This window comes from Choloepus didactylus, chromosome 2 (assembly GCF_015220235.1).
Source record: "Choloepus didactylus isolate mChoDid1 chromosome 2, mChoDid1.pri, whole genome shotgun sequence".
In the NCBI taxonomy this organism is placed as follows: Eukaryota; Metazoa; Chordata; class Mammalia; order Pilosa; family Megalonychidae; genus Choloepus; species Choloepus didactylus.
The window spans coordinates 177,665,141-177,690,893 of NC_051308.1; the positions used below are offsets into that span (position 1 = coordinate 177,665,141).

General features: G+C 41.5%; 2 protein-coding genes across 5 annotated transcripts in view; one reads left to right on the forward strand and one right to left on the reverse strand.

Annotated features, from left to right (window-relative positions):
• Window positions 1–4,851, forward strand: part of GNG12 (G protein subunit gamma 12) — a 140,895-nt gene extending 136,044 nt beyond the window's left edge. For all 3 annotated transcript variants that reach the window (XM_037826946.1, XM_037826947.1, XM_037826948.1), the window contains one exon: window positions 748–4,851. In XM_037826946.1, coding sequence (XP_037682874.1) covers window positions 748–873 — 126 coding nt within the window. In that variant the 3' untranslated portion in view covers window positions 874–4,851. The remainder of the gene's footprint in view (window positions 1–747) is intronic.
• Window positions 4,852–21,896: 17,045 nt separating this feature from the next.
• GADD45A (growth arrest and DNA damage inducible alpha) lies at window positions 21,897–25,084 on the reverse strand. Of its 2 annotated transcripts, none has more exons than XR_005213911.1 (4): window positions 24,756–25,084; window positions 24,136–24,237; window positions 23,405–23,867; window positions 21,897–22,585 (listed from the first exon to the last, which is right to left on the reverse strand). XR_005213911.1 is itself a non-coding variant. In XM_037816445.1 (4 exons), exons 1-4 carry the CDS (start codon window positions 24,797–24,799, stop codon window positions 22,472–22,474), a joined length of 498 nt encoding a protein of 165 aa, XP_037672373.1. In that variant the 5' UTR covers window positions 24,800–25,081; the 3' UTR covers window positions 21,897–22,471. The 2 variants fall into 2 exon arrangements, 1 of the variants encoding a protein (XP_037672373.1); XM_037816445.1 differs by having other exon boundaries at window positions 23,630–23,867; window positions 24,756–25,081.
• Window positions 25,085–25,753: the final 669 nt, after the last annotated feature.

Genomic DNA, 25,753 nt, shown 5'->3' on the forward strand with positions numbered 1-25,753 from the left:
TCTCCCCCCAACTTTTTATTTTGAAGAATTTCAAACCTACAGAAGATTTGTAACAATAAACATCCTTATTCCCTTTACCAAGATTCACCAATTGTTTACAGTTCACCACATTTGCTTTTACTCCCTCTTCCTTTTTTTCTCTCTCTCAAATACACACACGCCCACCCATACAGAACACATAATTTTTTCTGTAAATCATTTGAAAGTTATTTCCAATCATTGTGATCCTTCACCCCTAAATACTTCACCATGTGTCTCCTAAATACAAGGGCTTTCCTGTACATAACCACAGACAATTATCACCCTCATGAAACTTCACCATTAGCCAATTCACAGACAAGTTTTGAAAGAGTCCAGGCCACTTATTTTGCAGAATACTCATCAGTTTGGATGTGATTAGCTTCCTGTTAAATGTTTTGGCAGGAATACTAGCATGTGGTGGTGTCCTCAGCCATCACGTTGGGGACACATGATGGTAGTTTGTCTCATCATCAAGTCTGATCGCACAGTTAAGGCATGATCTGCCAGATTTCTCCATTTTAAAGGTACCTTTCCCCTTTTAAACTAATAAGTAATCTGGGAGTGAAGCTTTGAGACTCTGATTATCCTATTCCCCAGCAATCTTCCACCCAGAGGTTTAGTAAAAGTATTTACACTTTTCAAGTTTGGAAATAAAATGTTTTCTTTCTTTCTTCTTTCTTGTTTCTTGTTTGTGTGTATGTTTCCTTTGGTTTGTCTGCATGTCAGGTTTCAAAGGCATCTGCGGACCTCATGTCCTACTGTGAGGAGCATGCCAGGAGTGACCCTTTGCTGATAGGGATTCCAACTTCAGAAAACCCTTTCAAGGATAAAAAGACTTGCATCATCTTATAGTGGGATAATCAAACAGTTCCTCGTCTCTTCTCAACAAAGCAAATTATGAGCAGCTCCTTGAAGAGATTTACCTTGAGCTTATTTGGTAACCACTGCTAATAACTAAAATGCTCTTAACTTGGAATAATGGACTCTGAAGTCTTTATTTTCCAAGTTGCCCTATCTCTTTAAGTACCCTTTCTGATTTAATACAAAATAACTATCGTGTTTTTTATTTGTTAACTATGGTGTCTTATTGGGTTACTATTTAGGGAAAAGTTGGTCTGGGTCTTTTTAAAAACACAATTCTATAATTAAAATATACAAATGATTCAGATATGCCAAGACCTAAGTTCTAAATTGCCTAAGCACCTTTCTAGATTAAAATGCCAAGAATAACTTAAATCCTAAAACTTCTTAATTAATAGTATTCTCTTAGTAGAGTCTGTGCCAATCTGTACAGTATACGGGGGGTGGGTGTTTTGTGTATATCTATATGCCTTTGTATATACACATATCAAAGAGCTTATTTCCTTATTAAAACTTCTCTCTCTCTGCACCATCAGTTCCTCAACTCCAGAAGTTATACCTTTATCTTGAGCTATGTATAGGTAGAATAAAAGTATTTTCATATAGTTATTGCACAAAGTAAACAACATCCTAAAGATTATATTCATTGTAATCAAGTAGTGAAGTCATCTCTCCTGTCTTGAAACCTTGCTGAACTTCTTAGGCTATAATAAACTGTGCAAATAAAAATTTTTAAATTGAACTAAAATGCCCTTTTATAATATGAGCTATTAATTCACATGGGGCCTTGTGGGCTTCAGTGATCCTGAGACCCTCGGTGAGGACGCTGGGCAGCTGTGTTCCCAGGCTCATGTTCGCTACTGGATTAGAGGTAGACACCTCTGAAATTTCCACCCCAATGATTGCTATGAGACAAACCAGTGAACATGAGCCTGACCATAAGAGGAGCAGGAGTGTGTGAAAACCAGCTGCTCTTCTTGGCCCCGCTTTGTGATTTAGTCCTCTCCCCACTAAATACTTCACCATGCATCTGCTCAACACAAGGGCATTCTTATATTAACCACAGTATCTTTCCTCTCCTGCTGGAGCATCTATTTTCGGAGGGAATGTTCACCTCCCCAGCCCCAGGTAGGTAGAACATTGTGGGAAAGAAGCATCCACACAAAAAACATTCAAGTGTCAAGACAGTTCACTCTTTTGAACATCCATAGTCTTATTGCTCTCCTGTCTCCAAGCTGCTCTGTGAGGGGCGTGGGCCACCTCGAGAGGCTGGCATTCAGAGGTTGCACTTCTTGGGCCCAAGTGTTTCAGCAGCTGAGCTTTGGATTCCTTGCTTTTCCTCTGGGTGTGATCATAGCCCTCACATCTTTGGCATTTCCAGTGGGGACCCCAAAAGAAGGAACCTCCTCCAGCCAGACGGTGTTTTGACTTTATCACAGAGGAAGAGAGGGTCCTTTTTAAAATGCTCACTGAGGTCCCAACCCATATCCTAGGCCTTTGATATTTTAAGTCATCTTCAGTTCATTAAAAGTAACTACTAATGAAAGATTTAAAACTTATTCTTAAAAAGGATTGAAACCCAAGGAGGAATTATTTACAGTGGTTTTCCCTAATTCTGTACAATCTGCCCTGCAATGCAAACCCCTTTTAAAATCCGTTTGGGCTTTGAGCGTTTTGCTAATTGTGGGTGAACAAAGGCAGTTCTATTTTTAAACAGTTCAAATATATTCTGTATTTCCCCAAGTCACCTGTCTGTCCAGCATTGTGAACTGCCCTCACTTTTCTGAAACCATGTGAAAATCATGCCGCTGTCCTTAACCTTTTGTTGTCTACTCTTTGGTTCCATAGCATGCCCACTTCCCAAGTAAATGTAGGCACCTGTTTAGGAGAGATAAAGGTTTTACCTTTCCAAAGGTGAAGTCTGAAATAAACATTAAAAGGACAATTTTACATTTATTGCTTCACTTAACAAGACACTTTTTTTAAGTATATTTTTCTACTGATAGTTTTAGAACATGAATGTTATTTTTCACTCTGATTTCTAACGTTTCTTTAGCTATTTATAATGTAGTTTGTTATAAAGTATTTTCATGAAATTACTTTTATTATGCCATTATATGCACATTATTGATAGCAACCATAGCTTATTCTCTAGTACTAAAACATGCTCTTTTACCTAACAGAAAACAAATATGTTTTGCTGTATATTTGTTAATCCACTAGTAATGGCAAGGAATCGACCATTGAGGTACCAGGAGATTTCATTTTATTTTCACTGGCCAGATATAATAAAGGCTGTGACTATAAATGTCAGGCAACTTCCTAACCAGGCATAGGGCATGTTCAAGAGGAATGGATTCAAATCCTTTGATGCTGGACCTAAGGGGGAAGGGAAATTGTAGCTAAATGTTGATTTGCTTATAACCAGAAATCTGTGTGAGAAAATATAATATATGTATACATATATATGATATGCAGAAGTCACTTTTATTTGTCAGACTTTATTCTACTCATGAAGCCACAGTTGAATTGTTCTACAGCCATTGGTTTATGATAATGGGGGAAAAATGTTCAGTGTGTGTTACTTCTTCAGCTACCACTATAATGACACATACACACATGCAACTTCTTAACTTCATTTCCATGTACCTATTTAAATATGTTCATTATACCTTGTCTTTGATGTTGCTTCTGTTAATAGTGATCTCTTTTCCTTTTTTGTTCTTTTATCTTCATTAGTTCATCATAAATCTGACCAGTTGAGGCCTCAGCACCATGGCAAGATACGCTAGACAAAATTTCAGGATTCCAAAGTATTTCTTAGAAACACATTTTTTTTAAACAGGGAAAAAACTTTAAATACCAGGTAGTTCACAAGCTATGTGTTATAGCTAAATAGATTTTTTTTCCTTAAAAGAATTGGGTTTTTAATTACCTTACCTTATTAAAATTAAAAAAAATACTGTATTTACCTTTTAAAGGAAAGACCTGATAGGCTTTTGCCCTGTTTAAACTATTTATGTATTTTACCAATCTTTAAAATCTCAGAAAAACCTTTATACCCATAATTTAGTTACGTTAAGGCATAGATTAGTTTTGGTGGTGAAAGATGTGCCAAACTTTCTCTTCAGATGCTTTCTACTCATCCAATTTATAACTAAGATAGTGTCATCTGACTGGTGATTCTGAATTTTAAGATATATAGGCCCAGGAAGTAAATGATAGTACATGTCAGTTCTTTCTCAATAAAGTAAATGTAATCCTAGACTATGTTATGAATTGTATTGATTTTCTTCTATGGTAGACCTGTTAATAGGAAAAATTACATCGAATCAAATAGAATTATATGTACACTACACTAGAGCACTTACCGAGGTCACGTGGCCTGGATTTTAACCCTGGATCATCTTCTAGCCAACGCTATGGGGTGTGACTTTGGACAAGGCGCTTCACGAACTCTGTGGGTCTCCATTTCTCCATCTGTAAAATGAGGGGTTGGAAGCAGAGGACTGCCAAGACCCCCTTCCTGGTCTCAGATGCCTCGATCCAATGGTCCTTCCCCTCTACTGATCCTACCAACACGTCGGTGCTATAAGTTGCTTCAAGTATGAAATCAGTTTGTCTGTAATGTATGATCATTTAATAGCTTATGAAAAGGCTTTTTGTTAAATGGCTTTTGTTCCCCCAATTTTGTGTATTTGGTTACTGTAATGTCTTATTTTTAGCTGTGTAACTACAAACACATATTCTCTTGATGTCTTGGTAAACTTGTAATTGCTGTATAGTTGTTGAGATCTTGTTATTTTATCACATTCTTTGGCTACTCATCTGTCCAGCATCTTATTAACCTCAACACTGTGATCATTGTTTGGAACTCTGTCCTATGGAAAGAATAAAAGCATTTACTTCACAGCTAACATGTTCACAGATTTGAAAGAAGTTTCATTAAAACACCGTTTGCTTTCTTTACTGGGTCAGCGCCTCATTGTATCAACCCATCAGTTTTTTTGCCAATAAATTAATAAAAGATGGTTTCTCTTCCCCTTTTCCTTCACTCATTGGGGTAACATTTTCTGAGCACCTGCAGAGAGCCAGGTGCCAAGGGTCAGGCTCTGATGACACCCAAATGAATAAGACTCACACCAGCCAGTGAGGCACTCACGGTCTAAAGGGTGGAGGATGGGAATAATTACAGTACTCCATGATAAGTGCCGTAACCTAGGCAAATGCAGAGTGCTATAAGAGCCCAGCAGCAGAGACCAGCTCATCAGGGAAGTGTGAGAACGCTTGCAAGGGAGATGATATGTGAGCTGGATCTTGAAGGAGGAAGAGAAACACCATATGCATTGGAATGAGGTCTTGTGAGGAATGACAGGAGGAGTAGAAAAGTGGGCCCAAAACTCACATGCAGGTTTCTCATACTAATTGTTTATCCTGCAAGCAACAAGGAACAGTGAAGGTTGTTGACGGGAGTGACTTAATGAGTCACAATGTGTGGAGGGTTGTTTCCCATCCTTGAGACCCAGCTGTGACCATGGAAACAGATAACAAATGGAAGGTCATTAGACTTGTGGTGACTCATATTCACCGAGTGTTTGCTGAAGGTACCCTGCCTACTCCTCTGTCCCTCCCCCCAGGGCTGAGATTCTCACTGAGAAGAAGGGAGGACAACATCATCCAAGAAGATGAAAGGGAGGCAAGTCAACAAGCACCCAGTTATGAGCCCAGGTAAGCTACAGAAATGGCTCCTGCTTCTGAGAACCAGTCCTCATGCACACAACACAAAGAATAGGAGCAAAAGATAGTCACTCAACCCTTTCTAGTAAAGGACTGAAGAATGTAGAAACTTAGGTCATGAAAAATAGGCAACAACTAAAAAGCATTTTCATTGTCTCTGACCAAGTTACAAGAAGTTCTTACAGCAGTGGAGGACAGTTTTTTTGGGGGATGGTGCTTGGGATTGAATTGGGGTGCTTGGGACTGGATTGGGGTGAGTTAAAAGGGGAAGGAGGGGGAATAGGGATAGGAGGGTGAAAAGGGAAGAAGGTGTCAGTTAACATAGCAGGTGAAATGTATAATACCTTAATGATACAAACCAAGCAACTCAAACCTGCAGGTAGAAGTAGGAGACTTACTGTGGAGATGCATGTCACACTGCCTTTCTTCTCCTGGGTATGGGTGGTAATCTATTTCTCATTGCACATAAGCATATGAATATTCATTGCAAGCCTTATTTGGGGCTAGCTGCATAGACATTCTTTCAATATTTGTCCCTCCCAGCCTTTAGCTTACAGCTCTAACCATCTTTGCAGAACCTGATTTCATCAGCAGCTCTAGCCATCTATGCAACCTGGCATTGCTAGCACCTTTAGCTTGTTTTCAGAGCATGGCCCTTGCCCCTCTACACTGAGCAGTATATAATCTTTGCCTTCCGATGAGCCTTTCTGTTGCTCTAACTTCTGTCTCCTTATCTGAGTCATTCAAGTCTATTAAGGCCATTAAACCGTAGGCCAGCCCTGGACAAATGTGTAGTTGGGCATAGGACCCCTCACCTCAACTATCAAACAATATTTTCAGAAACCAATATTTTCTCAGCCCTAAAGGAAAATGGAATCCAAGGAAATTCATCCAAACAAGGTAACAACTTAATATTTTGGTCTGCAGAAGACCATTGGCACTATAAAATAGAATAGTGGAGAGAACAATGCTTAGCATAAGGGAATGGAAGTTAATGGTAGTTTTAGACATCACTGAGAATTTGCATACAAATCATTCTTAAATCCTATACATCCTCCTAGACAGTCTATTCAGAGATGAATGCAAGTAACTGAAATGCTTGAGACACAATGGTTAAGATGCCAGATTTGGAAATCTGAGAAATTTGCAGCCGAGACATCTATGTGCAAGTTGATACTTCGGGTTTCCAGACTTAACACCCCACTCCCATACACATAATACCCTGCTTAGTGACAGAGTGAGAGCTTCATCCACTAAGAAAGTTGAAATCTAGTTCTCACTAACATAAGGACATTATTAACCATGTGACATTGCAAGGGCCCTGTGAAGCCACAAGTTTGTACACTGGGGCTAGGCCTAAGGCAGGCAGTCACTGAGCAAACATGAGCACTGGTACCTGCTCTGTGCCAGGCACTGCCAGACTTGGTTCTTAATATCCCCTGGATCAGGGTAAGGCTAACCTTAAGTAAAGGCTGGCATGTGAGACTGAGGTAGTACACAAATTAATTTTTTAGCTAATTATTTTACCAGTTACAAATTCACATGTTTTAGGAATATTATAACTAGCACAAGGTATAATCTAGAACAAGGTATGATCTAAAGTTTCCTTCAAAGTACACATAAATAAAAAGTAAACCAATTTAAGTTACAAATGTTAAGTTTGTACTTGGATATGGCGGAAATCAAAAGAGACAGCATGTTAGGAGACAAATCACATTTGAGAACCACACTTCAAGAATCACCCATGTAGAGGGGACAAGATCATGTTTCTACTTAACCTTGTAACATTTTCCATGGCCAAGGTATTTGAGTTGCTTTGTTCCAAATAAACCTTAATCCAACATCAATGAAGTACATTTCAACATGGGCCACTGTTGATTGAATCTTGTCCCCCACAAAAGTCATGTTCAGATCCCAATCCCTGGTCCTGTGGGATTTGTAAATAGGAACTTTGAAGATAACATTAGTTAAGGTGTGGCCAAACTGAATGAGCATGGCCTTAATTCAATACAGCTCAAGTCTTTATAAGCAAAGAAAATTGGACATGGGAAAGAAGCCATGGGGAGCAGCCAGAAGCTGGAAGTCAATGAAACATGGAAGAGAAAAAAGATGCCTCCATCTGTCCCAAAGATGACCAGCCAGCCAGGTGATAGGGATCCCAGGAGGAAGAAAGCCTTCTAACTTCTGAAACTGAGCTGAGAAATTCCTGTTGTTAAGCCAACCCACTGTGTGGAATTGGTTTTAGCAGTTAGGAAACTAAAATAACCATACAATATCTATCAATATTTACATACATACAAAGGAATTGGGGAAAGGAAGGATCCTAGTTGAATTTCAAACATCTGGCTAGGCTCTTTACATGTTTCTGTTTAAACATCACAACAACCTTTTAAAGAAAAGTAAATGTGTTCTAACCTCAACTTACAGGTGAAGAAACTGAGGCTCAGAAAAGTTAATTAAGTTGCACAGGGCCCTAGAGCTAAAAAGTGGCAGATCCTACATTCACACAAAAGGTCAGAGAGACTCTATGGCCACAGCTTCATATTTGCAGCATGGTTTGAATAGAGGAGAGAAAAGACCAAATGACTTTTGTAATTTTAAAATCAATCAAGTAAGGTGTGCTGCTTTGTATATATTATGTCCCTCAGAAAAAGCCATATTCTTTAATGCAGTCTTGTGGGGGCAGACGTATGTGTTGATTAGATTGGAACCTTCTGATTGAGTGTTTCCATGGAGATGTGACCCACCCAACTGTGAGTGACACCTTTGATTAGGGTGTGACTTCTTGATTGAATGTTCTCATGGAAATGTGGCTCCGTCCATTCAGAGTGGGTCTTGATTAGTTCACTGGAGTCCTATAAAAAGAGCTCACAAACAGAGGGACCTCAGAGCAACTGAAAGTGACATTTTGAAGAAGAGATGCAGATAAGAGAGGACAAAATGCTCCAAGAGCAACATTTTGGAGAACACCGTTTTGCAAGGAAACCTGGGAGCAAGCAGATGCCAGCCATGTGCCCTCTGAGCTAGAAGAGGTTTTCCGGACACCAATGGCCATCCTTTAGCAGAGGTACCCTATTGCTGATGTCTTACCTTGGACACTTTATGGCCTTAAGACTGTAATTTTATAACCAAATAAGCCTCCTTTATAAAAGGCAGCATTACTCTGGCTAAGCCAGCTTGAAAGGTGAAATCACTGCCCTCCCCGCTACGTGGGATCAGACACCCAGGGGAGTGAATCTCCCTGGCAATGTGGAATATGACTCCCGGGGAGGAATGTAGGCCTGGCATTGTGGGACGGAGAACATCTTCTTGACCAAAAGGGGAATGTGAAAGGAAATGAAATAAGCTTCAGTGGCAGAGAGATTCCAAAAGGAGCCAAGAGGTCACTCTGGTGGGCACTCTTATGCACACTTTAGACAACCCTTTTTAGGTTCTAAAGAATTGGGGTAGCTGGTGGTGGATACCTGAAACTATCAAACTACAACCCAGAACCCATGAATCTCGAAGACAGTTGTATAGAAATGTAGCTTATGAGGGGTGACAATGGGATTGGGAAAGCCATAAGGACCACACTCCACTTTGTCTAGTTTATGGATGGATGAGTAGAAAAATAGGGGAAGGAAACAAACAGACAAAGGTACCCAGTGTTCTTTTTTACTTCAATTGCTCTTTTTCACTCTAATTATTATTCTTGTTATTTTTGTGTGTGTGCTAATGAAGGTGTCAGGGATTGATTTGGGTGATGAATGTACCACTATGTAATGGTACTGTAAACAATCGAAAGTACGATTTGTTTTGTATGACTGCGTGGTATGTGAATATATCTCAATAAAATGAAGATTAAAAATAAATAAATAAATAAATAAATAAATAAATAAATAAATAAAAGGCAGCATTAACAAACCTGAACATAAGGTAAGATGAGTGAATATGTGCTTCAATAATCAAGAATGTCATGTCCTGAACTTTTATACTAATGCTAAGCAGTTACTGTGTTCCAGCCACTTACAATGGCCAGGTACTGTTCTAAGCATTTTGCATCTATTAGTTCATTTAATTCTCAAAACAAACCCTTCACATAGCTACAATTATTATCCCTACTTCATTGATGAGGAAATGAGAAGCTTGAAGAAATCTCAAATTGTCTTTGATATACTTTTCAAAATAACTGCATTTTTCATGAATAGTCAGTATGATGTAGGAGAAAGGGCATATGTCTTGCAATCAGGACATGTAGATTGTAGTTTTTCAGTAGTTTACTGTGCGACCTTCGGACATTTATGACCTCTGGTCCTGTTTCCCTGACTAAAACAAAACAAAACAAAAGGATTTAGGCTAGGTAATTTTAACGTTTCCTTTAGCTTTAAAATTTTATATAATTTTGACAGAGGACAGCTACTCACTTTCAGTTGCATTTTATCATCTCCACCCCCAACTCATTTTACTTTTTCCTCCTTGAATTGAAAATCAGGAGAAAAGAATCAAAGTCTAGGGTTTGGGGTCAGAGAAAAGCATGTGGGTTTTTTGTGTGTAAGAATAAGTATTTAAAAGATAGTTAAAGAATTACTTCCTGATACTTCAGCTACTGACTTATTAATAGGACTGGAAAGAATTTTTAAGACAAACGAATTGTAGAATATTTTGTGCAATGATTGTCTACAATTAATAGAATTAAAGGCGTAAGGTTATTAAATGAACTGACGTATCAACAATGCTTTATAAAAGGAGTTCAGAAAATGTAACTACAAAAATAACCCTCTCAAACGTTAAATATGAATCGCAGGCATTTGGTTTGCAGAAGCAGGACAAAGAAGAATTTGTTCATTTGTGGAGTTCCTACTATATTCCAGTCACAGTGCTAGATGTGTCCTAGGATAAACTCAGAAAAGACAGACTCTCCCAAGGTAGGGTGGGATAGATGGTGGGGGGTAGAGGCAGTAGGCAGTAGAGGTAAACGGATAAATTCCTTTGCCATGTGGTAAATGCTATTATAAGAAGTTGCTCTGCCTGAGAGAGTCGGAAGAGGTTTCACAGAGGAGGCAATATTTCGGTTGGGCCTTGAAGGCTGAATCAGAGTTTGTTAGTGGAGAATAGGGAAAAGATATTCTCAGCAGCCAAAGCAGCATCTGCAAGAGCCCTAGAAAAGCGTGAGGTGTACAGGCAGCAGAGATCTGTGTGGCAGGAGTGTGGGGGGCACAATGGCAGTTGATGAGGCTGGGAAGGAAGGTTGGGTCAAGTGGTCAAGGCTGAAAGTCTGTATAGGCAAGTGGGGAGTCAATAAAGATTTTTAAGCAGGTTATGACATGATCACCTTTGTTTTCTTAATGATAATTAGAATGAACAAGGAGAATAAACTGTAGTAGAGAGAAACTGGTGGTTATGTTTCTAATCTCTGCTCAGTCCCCAGCAGTATTTCATAATCCTTTTATTTATTTTTCTATTGTGAATTTTAACATATATACATAACAGTGATAACTGTCAAAGTATGATTCAACAAGTAATTAGAGAGCAAATTTCAAAGAATGTCATGGGTCACAGTTCCACAACTTCAGCCATTTCCATTATTGTAAAATATATCGTACATATAAAAAGGTATTAACTTTCCTTAATCCTTTTATTAGTACTTGTTCAACTTCTTCCATTCCAAACCTTGATCACCCTCCTCAAACTCCCCTATTTAGCTCCTTTTCACCATGCAAATTATTCTGCCTTCAGAAAAAAATGTTAGGGCCATCTGGCCTGAATTCTCGAAACTTTCCACTTCCCGTATCCAAATGTCTCCATTACTCCCTTCTCATCAGACTTACAAGTTGCAATACAACCTCCTGTTCCAGGCCAAGCCATCCAGCTATTTCCTTAGCCTCTTATCCACTTCTCTCCTGCTTTATCAAAATTTTCTAAAGAAGAATCTACCTCCCTTGCCTCTTCTTCCCACCTCCCATCTTTTCTATGGACTGCCATCTGGCTTTTCCACCATTGTAATGCAACAGATTTCATCAAATAAGATGACCAGTTATGTCCCAATTTCCAAATTCAATGGAGCCTTTTCAGTCTCTTCTTCATGGCCCCATCTGCTACATTTGAGAGTATGAATCATGCCCTTTAAACTCACTCTTCTGTACCACCAACTTCCATGACACTGGATTCTGTTTTCTCCTCCTCTGTCTTCGTTTGCTCCTCTTCTTAAGTCTACCCCCCTAAATCCCACCTTCATTCCCAACATTCCATCCTTGGCTCACCGCTGCTCTTCTCGCTTTATCCACTCTCCATGGAGATCTCATCCATTCTCTAATTTTTCTATGCTGAGGATTCCCAAACTAAAATGTCCAGCTCTGATCTCCTCTCCAAGCACCAGAATTATCTATTCTACTGCCTACTGGACATTCCAACAGATAGCCCCACAAGAATCTGAAAACTCATGTGTTTAAGACTAAACCCATCACTCCTTTCCTCAAATGTCTGTTTTCTATATTTCAAGTAGTAGCACTATTATCACTAAACTACCCAAGCTGGAAACCAGAGAGTCACTCAGGTTGTAAGGAATGCTAGACTTTCTCCCTCATTCCTTACATCTGATATCCAAGTCTTGCTTACTTGACTTCCCAACTACTTCTCAATCCCTAATTTTCCTCATGAATCACAGCAGGTTCAGGCCCGTATTTTCCCTGGCTGAACTACCGCACTAGCCTCCCCTCTAGGCTCCAGCTCCCACATTTGCTACTGGCATTAGTCAGCTTGCCAACTCCCTCAGTTTACTCAGGTCTGTCCCAGTGTTAGCACTGAAAAGTCCCACACTCCAGGAAAACCCCCAATTTTGAGCAAACCAGGACGGTTGTTCATCCGATTTTGGTGGCAGATGAAACTGGCTTAAGCACATAACTGAAAATCCATGGACCTAACTTCAGGTACAGCTGTATTCAGGGGCTCTGTTTTCAGGTTTCATCTCAGACCTTTTCGCTGGAATAGACATTCTATTTGGCAGGTGTTTTAGTTTCTTGGGCTGCTCAAGCAAATATCCATTCGAAGGGATGACTTAAATAATGGGAATTTAATGGCTCATGGTTTTGAGGTTAGGAAACAAGTCCAAACCAAGGCATCATCAAAGTGAAGCTTTCTTCCTGAAGACAGTGTTGTTCTGGGGCTGGCTCCTGGCTTTCCTTGGTCCTTAGTTTGTCACATGGCAGAGTCTCCTGGTCTCTCCCTTCTTTTCCAGGTTCTGCTGATGTTCAGCTTTGGTCTGCTCCCTCCGTGGCTTTCTCTCTCTCTGTCAGAATTTCATTCTGCTTATAAAGGACTCCAGTGATAGGATTTCCACCCATCCTGAGCCACACCTTAACTGAAGTAACCTCATCAAAGCCTAGTTACAATGGGTTCACCCCCACAGGAATGGATTAAGTTTAAAACATGACTTTCTGGGTACAGACAGCTCCAAACCACTGCAGCAGGTAAGATGGTTGCCAGCAATCAAAAATCAGAAAAATCTCAGAGAGGCCTCTGATTGGCCAGCTCAAGTCACATATCTGTCCCTGAACCAACCACCATGACCAAGCGTTTATTATAAACCTATCCTTGCAGCTGGGGTGATGGAATCACAGGAAAGATGGTTAAGCAGAAGAAGGAAGGCGCAGAGCAGGACAGACAGGGACAATAAACTGCTGTCCCTTACATTACACTCCCCTCAAATCTCTGCAGCACACTGTGGCCTGGCAGTTGAAACCATCTGAGTAAAGTGAACCATGGAAGACTACAACTTGACATTTTCCCTTTTCTATGTAAAGCCCTCAGAGACTCCTCATCGCTTGAGAGTAAATCCATGCTCCTTAGAAGGCATACAGGAACCTCTGCAATCTGGTCTCTGTCTACATTTTCAGCCCTGCCTTTCCCTGCTCCCTTCCTTAACACGTGATCGTCTAGCAAACACCATGACTGAAAGGTTCCTCACACACCATCCTTCTTTCCTGATTAGCTCCTAATCATGCTTCAAGGCTCAGGTCAAGCATCACCTTTTCCTGGAAGACACACACACACACACGCACACACACACACACACACTGTCATGCCCAAATTTGCCATCACATGACACCACACTGACTTGAAATTCTTTGTGTATCTGTCAGCTTCCTATACTAGACTGCAGGTTGGAACAGTCTCATATGCTCTTTATACAGAAAGTTCTAGCACAATACTTGGCACACAGTAGGGGCTCAACTCTTTATTTTGAACAGAAACTCAATCCAAATGAGAGATAAAGAACTAAATTAAGGTAATGGCAATGAACAGGACAAAGGAGATTAATGAAAATTAACATAATTTAATCAAATGGTGTCTTTCTGTATATATTTGGTTACTTTGGCTGTGTAGTTTACTGGGGGCTTTCCTTTTTACTTACATAACCCTGTAATCTGCACACATACCTACCAACCCATAAGAGACAGAATTGTTACTAGGTTACATTTATTGAGTACTTATTATGTGCCAGGAACGGAACTAAGTGCTTTCCATGCATAATTTCCTTTAATCCTCACAACAAGCCAGTGATGTGTATTTTCCTGAGTTATACATTAAGAGAAATAACTGAGGCTTAGAGAAATTACACTAACTTTCTCAAGTTCTTTCTAGGATCCAGGATCCAAGCCCACGTCTTGCTGGTTCTAAGAGCCCACTGTTTTAACTGCTGTGCTCTACTCTTTATCTTTCGCCAACCCTGGCCTTAATAATTATACAATGAGGCAAAGTGAAATCAAAAGGCTCTTCTCTAAGTGAGGATTTCTTGCTAAGTGATTATTTTGATGACTGTAATATGATTACAATATGTGATATGATCTCATGTTAAGTGAGGATCCTAAGAAAGGTTGCTGCTTTTCTGCATAATAAGTTCTTTCTCAGGCACTTAATTCTGGAAAAGATGTTAGCATAAAAGCACAGAGGGACACAAAAATCACTTTTCCTGTGATGAGATTCTAAGATGAAAGAGAACAATTCTTAGAATTCTCTCCCTGCTTTTTGTCTTGTTCAGTTTTCCTGAGGCACTGTCCTATGTATTGAATAAGTAAAAGATTAGATTCAGTGACTCTCGGGGAGGAATCTAGACTCAGCATCGTGGGATGGAGAACATCTTCTTGACCAAAAGAGGGATGTGAAAGGAAATGAAATAAGCTTCAGTGGCAGAGAGATTCCAAAAGGAGCCGAGAGGTCACTCTGGTGGGCACTATTATGCACAATATAGACCCCTTTTTAGGTTCTAGTGAATTGGAATAGCTAGCAGTAAATATCTGAAACTATCAAACTACAACCCAGAACCCTTGAATCTTGAAGACGATTGTATAAAAATGTAGCTTATGAGGGGTGACAATGTGATTGGGAAAGCCATATGGACCACACTCCCCTTTGTCCAATGGGGGCAAAAAAAAAAAAAAAGAAGGCACCCAAGTGTTCTTTTTTACTTTAATTGTTCTTTTTCACTTTAATTCATATTATTTTTGTGTGTGTGGCAATGAAAATGTTCAAAAATTAACTTTGGTGATGAACACACAACTATATAATGGTACTGTGAACAACTGAATGTACACTTTGTATGACTGCATGGTATGTGAATATATCTCAATAAAATTGAATTTAAAAAAAAAAAGATTAGATTCAAATTCATTCTCCCCCCAGCCTAACCTCTCCTGTCTTGTTGGCCTCTGAGAGACAGCTCTGGATAAAGCAGACCGAGTTCACAGTAAAATTCTGATTCTTTCACTTACTTGCCATGTGACCTTGGAGGTAACTTTTGATCTCTCCAAGCCTCAGTTGCTCTACCAGGAATCAAATGAATTAATAAATGTGAAAGCATGTTGTCAGCTGGAACTTGCTATGTGGATATAAGAAAAATAGGAACTCGGCTCACTTTCTGAGCATGCACTGTGTGCCTGACACTGAGCGGTCCTCTTCGGATTACAATAGCAGGTTACTTTTCTCAGGCTGATCAGCTTCTTCCTTGTCTTCTCCCAAGTGGCCAGTGCTAAGACTGGCACAGAGCAGGTAATGCCTTTAGATCAGTCAGTTTAGAGGCAGAGGTAAGAGCCATTCCCTTTTGGACTCTCCCACCCCTTGTGGTTATGTAACTTGTGTAGTAATGACCTTAGTAAATTAATGAATTCTGATTTTGTCTCCAGGTAGCAAGTTATTCTAGGTGCTTGTTAGAAACACAGCTTTCAAGACCTCTTCCCTAGAGCTTCAGATTAAGTGGGGCTGGGAAAAGACTCAGATTTTTTTTTTTTTAACAAGTATTTCAGGTGATTCTTATCATCAGGGAAGTTTGAGGATCACTGCCCTCTCTCTTGAAGTTCTTCCAGCTGAAAATTCAGCAGAGCCAAAGAGAGGTTGCCACTCTTTACAAGTCCCAGAGATGAGGGTGGGGGAAAGGGTAGAACTTAAACCAGATCCTTTTCCTGTCTGTCTCTGGTGATGTCAGCCCACCTGGGCTGAGGAATGCACATTTTTTTCACGGGTGGAAGAAAGAGACTCCTAAGGAAAAGGTGGAACCAGAACAATTAGTCTCTTCTTTAAGTTTTAACAGTTATTTTTAAATGTCTTTCTATCACCTGATGGCTTAAAAGCTTGACTTGCAGGGGCCCTTTATGGTCAGGTTCTACCACCTTTCCTACTTCATCACCTGTCATTGTAGAATGGGGATTCTAGAGCCAGACTGCTTCGGTTTGCTTCCTGGCTTTGCTACCTACATATAATGTGACTTTGGGAAAATTACTTGATCTCCCTGGGTGTCCTCATCTTCAAAATGGGGGCAAAAATAGTATCTACTTCCATAGGGTCGGTGCAAGCAATTGAGTTACTATAAGTAAAGTGCTTAGAAAGGTGCTTAGCACACAGTAAACCCCGTATAAGTGTTGTTGTTGTTGTATAAGTTCTCACCCAGGAACCAGACCCAAACATTCCTTGAATTTGGACCCACCAGAGCTGTAGTTCCCCCTTCTGGAATAAATGCCCTTCACATTCCCCTGGCAGGTCCCCTCACCCTTCAGTTCTCACTGGTTATGGGTTCCCTCCTTTGGCAAACATTCCCTGCCCCCTGGAACACTTAGTCCTGGGATAGATGTCATTATCACATATCGCCCTGTGTGCCAGTTTGGATGTGTGTGTCCCCCCAAACGCCATTATCTTTGATGTAATCTTGTGTGGGAAGACCCATCAGGGTTAATCAGATTGCAATTCTTTGAATGTTTCCATGGAGATGCACCCCACCCACCTGTGGGTGATGACTCTGATTGGATAATTTCCATGGAGGCGTTGGCCCGCCTATTCAGGGTGGGTCTGAATTAAATTACTGGAACACTATATAAGATCAGACAGAAGGAGCAAGCTGCTACAGCCAAGAGGGACACTATGAAGGAAGCACAGGAGCTGCAGATGAGAGACAGTTTGAAGACGGCCGTTGAAAGCAGACTCTTGCTCTGGAGAAACTCAGAGAGGACAAATGCTCCAAGAGCAACTGAGGGTGACATTTTGAAGAGGAACTGCAGCTTCGAGAGGAACTTCCTGGGAGAAAGCCATTTGAAACCAGAACTTTGGAGCAGACACCAACAACGTGCCTTCCCAGCTAACAGAGGTTTTCTGGACACCATTGGCCATCCTCCAGTGAAGGTACCCGATTGCTGATGTGTTACCTTGGCCTTAAGACTGTAACTGTGTAACCAAATAAACCCCCATTTATAGACGCCAATCCATCTCTGGTGTTTTGCAGTCCAGCAGCATTAGCAAACCAGAACATCCCGTATCGTAGGTATCAATCAAACCCACTAAATTGTGCACATCCTTGAAGGCGTTTTCACCCTGTCCTTTCATTTTTGTAACCCCAGGACCTAACAGAGTGCCAGGGACATGATAGACATTCAATAAATAGTATTATAGAAATGAATGTGCTTTATTAGATTATAAACTCCTGAAGTGCAAGGACTCCTATAAGGTACATTTTTGTGTTCTCCACAGCACCCAGTAGAAGTATATTCAATATTTGGTAATGTAATTAACAAACATTTTGTGTTCTTTTGCAAAATACAATGCTGACCTTGGACCAAAGAGTTTAATTACAACCTTTTCCTTTATTCCATTCCCATGTGCCTCACCAGAGATTTCCACCCTTTGAAATCTCATAGCAGTTCTTTGGGCCTATTTTCTATTTTTCTCCTTTGGAGTATGTAGTGAAGTCTCATTGCTTCACTAGACTGTGAACTCCTTGAGGCCAGATATATGTCTGATTTTTTGTCGACTTCAGTCTACCAGTACAGTTCCTTGCCTAGGGTAAGCACTGACTAAACATTTCTTGGTGGTTTGATGAATACATCTTTTTCACAAAGTTTGTATGTTTATCTAAGGCTCCAAGGATTGTTCAAAAGAAAAAAAAAAATCAACTCTTAATTTGAGGGACACTGGCTTGTGTTAAATCTTGCCACTAAGTGTAGTGTTCATTTGAAGGAAATACACCTTACTGCTTGCAATCTCTTACCACATATCAAAGAATAAAATTTAACCATGTAGTTGAAAATTGAGGAAATGATTACTTCACAAATGTTATGGTAAGGCATCTCAAAACATGCTTTGGAAATGCTTCCGGTTCACATTAAACAAACTGCTCTTTCCTAGAAATGACCCCCCTTTTTTTTCTTTATTTGGGAAATTATGTATTATAGGAGATTAATTACATTTTGAGACCTTTCATTATAAAGTTTAACTTACTGAGGGCCTTGGTTAATGTAGAAAGCAGGAGACAATACTATTTATGACACTGAGGTAAAGTTGCCAGTGGGAAGAAAAAAAACAGGTGTTTTCCACTTTTTTTCAACATACAACACACTTCAGGAAGATGAGGGGATTTTTGTTCTTGTAACATTTCTACCTCACTTGCAATAGGAAGGCTTAGTGTTTTTTGAAGTGACAACTGAAGAGTATTAGCATCAGCTGGCAGAAGCAGCTTTCCAAATAATTTGCACTTGTTTACAATTAACTCAACTGTTTCATGATGGGATTTTTCAACACCATGTTGACTTTGTGCTATGTTCAAGCAAAAAAGAATTACCACAGTTAAAATTTAAAAGAAAAACTAAATCAACAGCATTGAATTAATTGTTGAGATTTTCCTAAACAAAACAGTCTGAAGAATGTGTACTACTACTTTATATCTATAAGCTTTATAAATTTAGAATAGAGATTTATAACTCCTTTAAATATACAGACATTATACACACACACACACACACACACACACCATGTTACAAGCTGTTTCCCTATTGCTATTACCTGTGTTTTAGCAAGAGACACACTATATTCAGTACCTATTGTGTGCTAGGTAATTTGCATTTGTTATTCAACAAATATTATTTCAACACCTGCTACTGCTGGTAAAGTGTGCTAAATGATGAGGCTACAGCTATGAACCAGACATGAGTTCCTTCCTTCAGGAAGGTTACAGTCTTGTAGGAAAGGCAAATACTCTGCAAGATGGGTAATTTCATCTCCACTTTTCAGATGAGGAAAACGGGATGGAGAGGGACTAATTAAGACTGGCTGCTCCTGCACTCTTTCTGCCACATAAAGCTGCTTTTCTCCACTCTGCCTATTTTATAATTCGCTCACCTTTGCAGATGGGTTTTTATCCAATAGTTATGGGAAAGGATTGACAAGTCTTACTTTAGTGGGAAGGTGAAAAAGTCTATCTTTTAAAATTCACTGCTCTTAATCTTTTGGTAATATAAAAAAACAAGTATTTATTTGTTATGTTTTGGAAAAGGCACTGACTTAAAAGTCTACAAGGCCTAAAACCCCTCATTTCTAGCAGATCTGGAAAACAAACTTATTTGTAAGGTGAAGGGCTGGTGGGCCTGTAATGATTCATAAGATATGGAGAGACTTGGGGATTTTTGTTGCCTTTAGTTTTTCTTTACTTTTTCCCTATTGTAGGTAGTCTTGACCAGGATGGGGGACAGATGACAGGGAGCAATAGGACGTATGGTTTGAGAGGTAGGCAAAGAAAAATGTGGACTAAAGCTATATTAGGCCCCGCCTCGGTAGGCATCTTTGCTTTCTTTGGCTTTGCCTACATGAGACCCTTGCAGTTAATTATCAAGTGACTATTCCAACTAAAAGATGATTGTGCTGCAGAAGCCTTTCATTTCTTCTCTGCCATCTCTCCAGACTGATAGAATTTAACCAGACTCCTCAGAACCTTAACAAAAGTGTTCAGCTGGAAGATACACAGCTCTAGGAAGAGACTTACGGACACCAGAAGTCTTTGCCGGGTCACTTCCCTATTTGTTCCCTAAATGTAGTTCTGCAAAGTACACAGCTTTGGACTGTTACAGTCACTTTCTAATTGTTCTTCTTACCTAGTCTCTCATCCCAATAACCCGGCTTTCATAGGCTCATGTTATCTTACTAGAACACTGATCAAGTCACTCCCTTTGTGAAGGCCTCTGCAGACTGCCAAAAGTTTACAGAAGGAAGCCCGAACGCCTAAGAGTGACATGGACTGCGCCTAAGAGTGACATGGACTGCCCAGCACTGTCTGGGCTTAATCCCTACCTATCTTTTCAGCCTTATCTCTCCCTTATCCTTTTACAACAGAACCACATACAGAATCACTCTTTGTTGCCTGAAAACTTGTGGTCTTTTAGGCCTCAATGCCTTTGCACAAACTAGTGCTGCCAGCATATCCTCCTCCCCTCTACAGCTGGGGAAATAAAACTCCTTTTTCAAGATCCAAATAAAATGATCTCTCCTCACTAAAAAGTTTATTTCTCTTGCAGGTAGCTTTGCTCATTCTCTCCTCTCTGCTTCTTCAACATTGTGCATGTAATCTAATTATAAGTAGCACTTTTTTTTTAAGTATATTCATTTTATTCAGATATATTCACATACCATGCAGTTGTACAAATCGTACATTCGATTGTTCACAGTACCATTACATAGTTGAACATTCATCACCAAAATCAATCCCTGACACCTTCATTACCACACATACAAAACTAACAAGAATAATAACTAAAGTGAAAAAGAGCAATTGAAGTACAAAAGAACACTGGGTGCCTTTGTCTGTTTGTTTCCTTTCCCTATTTTTCTACTCATCCATCCATAAACTATACAAAGGGGAGTGTGGTCCTTATGGCTTTCCCAATCCCATTGTCACCCCTCATAAGCTACATTTTTATACAATTGTCTTCAAGATTCATGGCTTCTGGGTTGTAGTTTGATAGTTTCAGGTATCCACCACCAGTTACCCCAATTCATTAGAACCTAAAAAGGGTTGTCTATATTGTGCATAAGAGTGCCCACCAGAGTGACCTCTCGGCTCCTTTTGGAATCTCTCTGCCACTGAAGTTTATTTCATTTCCATTCACATCCCCCTTTTGGTCAAGAAGATGTTCTCCTTCCCATGATGCCGGGTCTACATTCCTCCCCAGGAGTCATATTCCATGTTGCCAGGGAGATTCACTCCCCTGGGTGTCTGATCCCACGTAGGGGGGAGGGCAGTGATTTCACCTGCCAAGTTGGCTTAGAGCGTGAGGGCCAATCTGGGCAACAAAGAGGCATTCAGGAGGAGGCTCTTAGGCACAATTATAGGGAGGCCTAGCCTCTCCTTTGCAGCAAGTCTTCCCAAGGGCAAATCCTGTGGTAGAGGGCTCAGCCCATCAAACCACCAGTCCCCTATGTCTGTGGGCATGTTAGCAACCATCGTGGTGGGGCAGGCCAATACCCCTGCATTCTCCACCAGTCCTCAAGGGGGCTCTGCATATTTTTTTCCTTTTTTTTTTTAAATCAACTGTATGAAAAATAAATTAAAAAAAAAATTCAAAAAAACATACAATAAAAGAACATTTCAAAGAGACCATAACAAGGGAGTAAGAAAAAGACAACTAACCTAAGCTAACTACTATAAGTAGCACTTTTATCATTGAATTATAATTATTCATATTTTGCAAGTTCAATCTCTAATCACTCCTTTTCCCCTCCATAACTCTAAAGTCACCTTTGTTTTCCTGACTTTGGGCCTAGTGTGGAACTTCAACTGTGTAGATCAGTAAAACGTAGAATGTCTATTGAATAAAGAACAAAATTATGCCCCCATTTCCAGCCCAAATATTTAAAGGTGGAACACACATACACATAGTATATATAATGCACATAATATATTATCTCACAAGGGTTTTAATTTTTCCTAATATATAAAAAACTATTTTTAAAAAGTCCAAGTTTAAGGAAAAAAAGCACACAGTAAGATATAATGCAAGTATTCTATACCAGTTTATTGTAGGCATTGTGTTTCAAAAAATTTATAGCATAAATAACCTTTCCTGTCATAAAATAACTTAGTACAATTTATAATAAAACTTTTGAAAATTTAACATCTCATCAAAATACAATAAAATATGGTTTTAAAATATGATGAACTCTTTCTGCTTTTTTTTTCTTTTTAACTTTAGGGCATATAAACCAAACATATCCAGAACTACTGCTGCACATTTAAACTTTAACAAAGCATATCTGGTTTACTTTAATGTAACTCGACCATCCCAAATTAATACGTAGTTTGTTTTCCTTCCTGCATGGTTCTCTGTAATTTTTGTTCCTTTTGACTTGGATTTCTGTTTCAACACAGCTTCCTTCTTCATTTTCACCTCTTTCCATCTGCAAAGTCATCTATCTCCGGTCTCCCAGAACATGTAGTTAAACTCACTCAGCCCCTAGACATCAGTTTCTGTAATCCTTGCATCAGTGTAGGGAGTAACTGCTTGAGTAACTACAAAGGTATTTCAAAACTTCAGTGCAATTTGGTTCAGCTTTTTTCATTCAGATGCCATCACCGTTCAGGGAGATTAATCACTGGAACCCACTGATCCATGTAGCGACTTTCCCGGCAAAAACAAATAAGTTGACTTAAGGCAGGATCCTTCCATTGCGATGAATGTGGATTCTGGGAACAAATTTAGAAACATAAATTTATCATTAAAATCAGCATTTGCTAATAATTGAACTATTTTCAAGGCAAAGATGCTCAAACATTCTATATCTTGGCTGTGTAAAACAGACAAGTTAGATGGACAAAAAATGACATTTCTTCAGGTTTCCTGCAAAATTGTCTAGGGTAATTGTCTATTAAACTCCATTCTGCAAAGCCTGAACACATGCAATTCATATGCAACATATCAATGTCTACATGAAGATATTTGTTCACTTATGCAAGAGAATATCATTCACAGGTTTGCCCTTGCAAACTGGTACCCTTGGCAGAGACCTGAGTTAAACAACTTTGAAAAATGTGTCCATGGTTTAAGTACAAAGAGATGAGCTGCATAGCAATTAAAATAGAATTGCCACCTGTTATCCTCCAAAAAAGTCTTTTCAGGAGTAGCAAAATGTTGTGCCACTTAACTAGACCAGTCAGAAAATAGTAAAATTTAAAAGACATTCTTACCATATTTACCTCTGAAAAGATAAGTTCCTACCTACCAAAAAGTTTTCTTTTTTATCAGAAAAAAAGACCATTAAAAAATGCAAAGTTGCAAAGAAAAAATTTCCACTCTTTTTAATGTATTTCTAGGGAATTAACAAGTTCTGTCTCCTACACTATTTCTATTTTTAGCTTTGACTGGCAGAGAATGAAGCTGACTCCTTAATGAGGGTGAGCCAGGAATTTATCTGGCTTTATCTAATCTGCCCTGTTAAAGGAATTAGTCACGCGAAGTAGTGCAGATGTAGGTAGGGAGTAGCTGGGCCGACAGTGCTGACTCACAGGGATCTCTTCCGCTGCTGGCAGCCTCCAACATGCTTAGACATGTTCTGTACCAGGGAAAATCCTGATGATGAAACTAGTACATCTCGGCTGAAAGTCCGATCACACTCTTTAAGTGGGGGCAAAGGCAGCCACCTCCACCCCTTCCAGATCTGCAGTCAGGCGACTCTCTGCCCTTCCAGGATTCCAACCCAGATCCGTGCGAAGCCCCCTTCTCGCCCTTACCGTCACCAGCACGCAGTGCAGGTCGGGGGGCTGCTCGGCGCCCTCGCTGGCCGTCGGGCCGGTACCGGTCTCCAGGAGCAGGAGCTCGGCCAGCCGGCCGGGGTTGCTGACGCGCAGGATGTTGATGTCGTTCTCGCAGCAGAACGCCTGGATCAGGGTGAAGTGGATCTGCAGGGCCACATCCCTGTCGTCGTCCTCGTCCGCCGCCAGCAGGCACAGCACCACGTTATCCGGGTCGCTGCGGGCAGCGAGCGGGGCTGTGAGCACCCAGGCACGACCCGCCCGCGTGAGCGCCCGCAACACCCACCCAGCCTTCCCCGGCTCCCCTGGGGTCGTGCCCCGGTTCCCGGGGGTCGCACCCCGGGGCTGCTCGCTCTCCCCTTTGCGCAGGCAGCCTCGGATGCAGACGGCGGCGCTGCAGAACTAGGGGCGCCCCGCGAGGGCGACCTCCCCGGGCTGAGGAGGGCAAGGAGTGCCACGAGGGGACACGCGAAGGCCTCACTTACACGTTGAGCAGCTTGGCCGCCTCGTACACCCCGACGGTGATGGTGCGCTGACTCAGGGCTTTGCTGAGCACTTCCTCGAGGGCATCCCCCACCTTATCCATCCTAAACGCAGGCAAGGACGAAAGGGTGCTGTCAGCCCCGGGTTCCCTCGGCGGCCGTCTCTGCTCCTCACCCTGCACCACGAGCCCCCTCCCAAGTGCCTTCTGCAACCCACGTTTCCTCCCTGCCACCCCCCTTCCCCAACCCCGCACCCCCTACGTTCCCTACGAGAGGCCCCGAAGGTGCCACCGCCACCCTCCCCAGAGAACGCCGCCAGTCTCTGATGCTGGGCGCAGCCACAGGAGCCGCACGGGCAGGGACAGTAGTTTCTGCCGTTTGCAAAGGCCCCAGAAGGAGTTTGGCCAGGTTGGGAGAAGGGGCTCGCAATTAACGTCCGCGGAGCTCGAGGGGGGTTCGCCTGAGGAGGAAAAGGCGGGAGATGCCCTCTGCAAACTTTGCCGCTCGCTCCCCCTCAAACCTCCTATAGATTTTCTGCACTGGGGCGCGCCGGATGGGCGAGAGCGGGTCAGGAAAAAAGTGTACCTAACCCGCGGTCCGGAAAAGCCCGCAGGCGGACTTACCTTTCGGTCTTCTGCTCTCCAGCCGAGAATTCCTCCAAAGTCATATTGCAACTGCAGGTCTCCACAGAGAGCGGCGTGCGGGCTGCTCCTGCCACCGCAGGAGCGCGGGCGGCTGCTCTCTGCACTTCCCTCACAGGCGTCGTGCAGGAAGCTCCGGTCCCTCGCGCGCACCGGCCGCCAGGACACAGCTCAGCCGTCCCTCGCCAGCCCGGGCTCCTCCTCCTGCGCCCGCCGCCGCGCCGCCCGCCCGGCTCGCTCGTTAGCTCTCAGCTCCTCGCCAAATACCGTAGTACGACCACGGCAGCTGCCCCACAGCCACTGAAGGACAAAGGATCCGGCTCGCCCGAGTTATCCTGCCAACCCCCAGCCAACCACCTCCAGCCTCATTTGCATACGGCGCAGCCATTGGGCTATGCAAATAAGCCTGCTGCGGTAATTTGACCTCAGCTGCTCCGGGAACCCGGCTGGGAGGAGCGAAAAGAAAAGGAGCCTTGCGGGAGGCGGGCCAAGTGCCGGGGGCGGGGTCCTGGGCCGGCTCTCCGATCCGGTGGGCGGGGCCCGTAGAGGAGAAGGGGCTTGCAGTGGTGGGGGTGGGCTGGCGGTGTCTTCAATTGGGGCTGGAGAAGACTGCCAAGTGTTTTTCTAGTTGGTGCCCTATTTTTTTTTTTTTTTTAATTCTCGTCTCATGTCTTTTGTTTTTAGGGGTTGCTATTAAAATCTATTTCCAGAGTTAATGCACCAAAGTCTAGTAATTATTAGTAAGCTGGTTACATAAAAAAGAGTGTGTCCAGACCTCTGGGGCAAAGTTTACCTCAGAAGTGTTGTTTATGTAAGTCTGGGCAAAGCTGCTTATTAGTAGTAGTATTATTTCGGTGCCCTGATGGCTGGTTTGATTTATTTTTGGAAGGTTGCAAGGGTTGGAAGCTCAAAAAAGAAAAATCAACACTTTTCTGTTGGTGGTGGCAGGGAACCAAGTTGGAATCTTTTCCACAGAAAAC

Bases quoted from the DNA above. Each gene is read 5' to 3' on its own strand.
- GADD45A (XM_037816445.1), bottom strand. From the start codon at position 24,799: ATGACTTTGGAGGAATTCTCGGCTGGAGAGCAGAAGACCGAAAG. The intron at 24,238-24,755 runs GTAAGTCCGCCT...GCCTGCGTTTAG, and splicing joins GGAGAGCAGAAGACCGAAAG to GATGGATAAGGTGGGGGATG. The intron at 22,586-23,629 runs GTAAGGGCGAGA...ATTTGTTCCCAG, and splicing joins TGCACTGCGTGCTGGTGACG to AATCCACATTCATCGCAATG.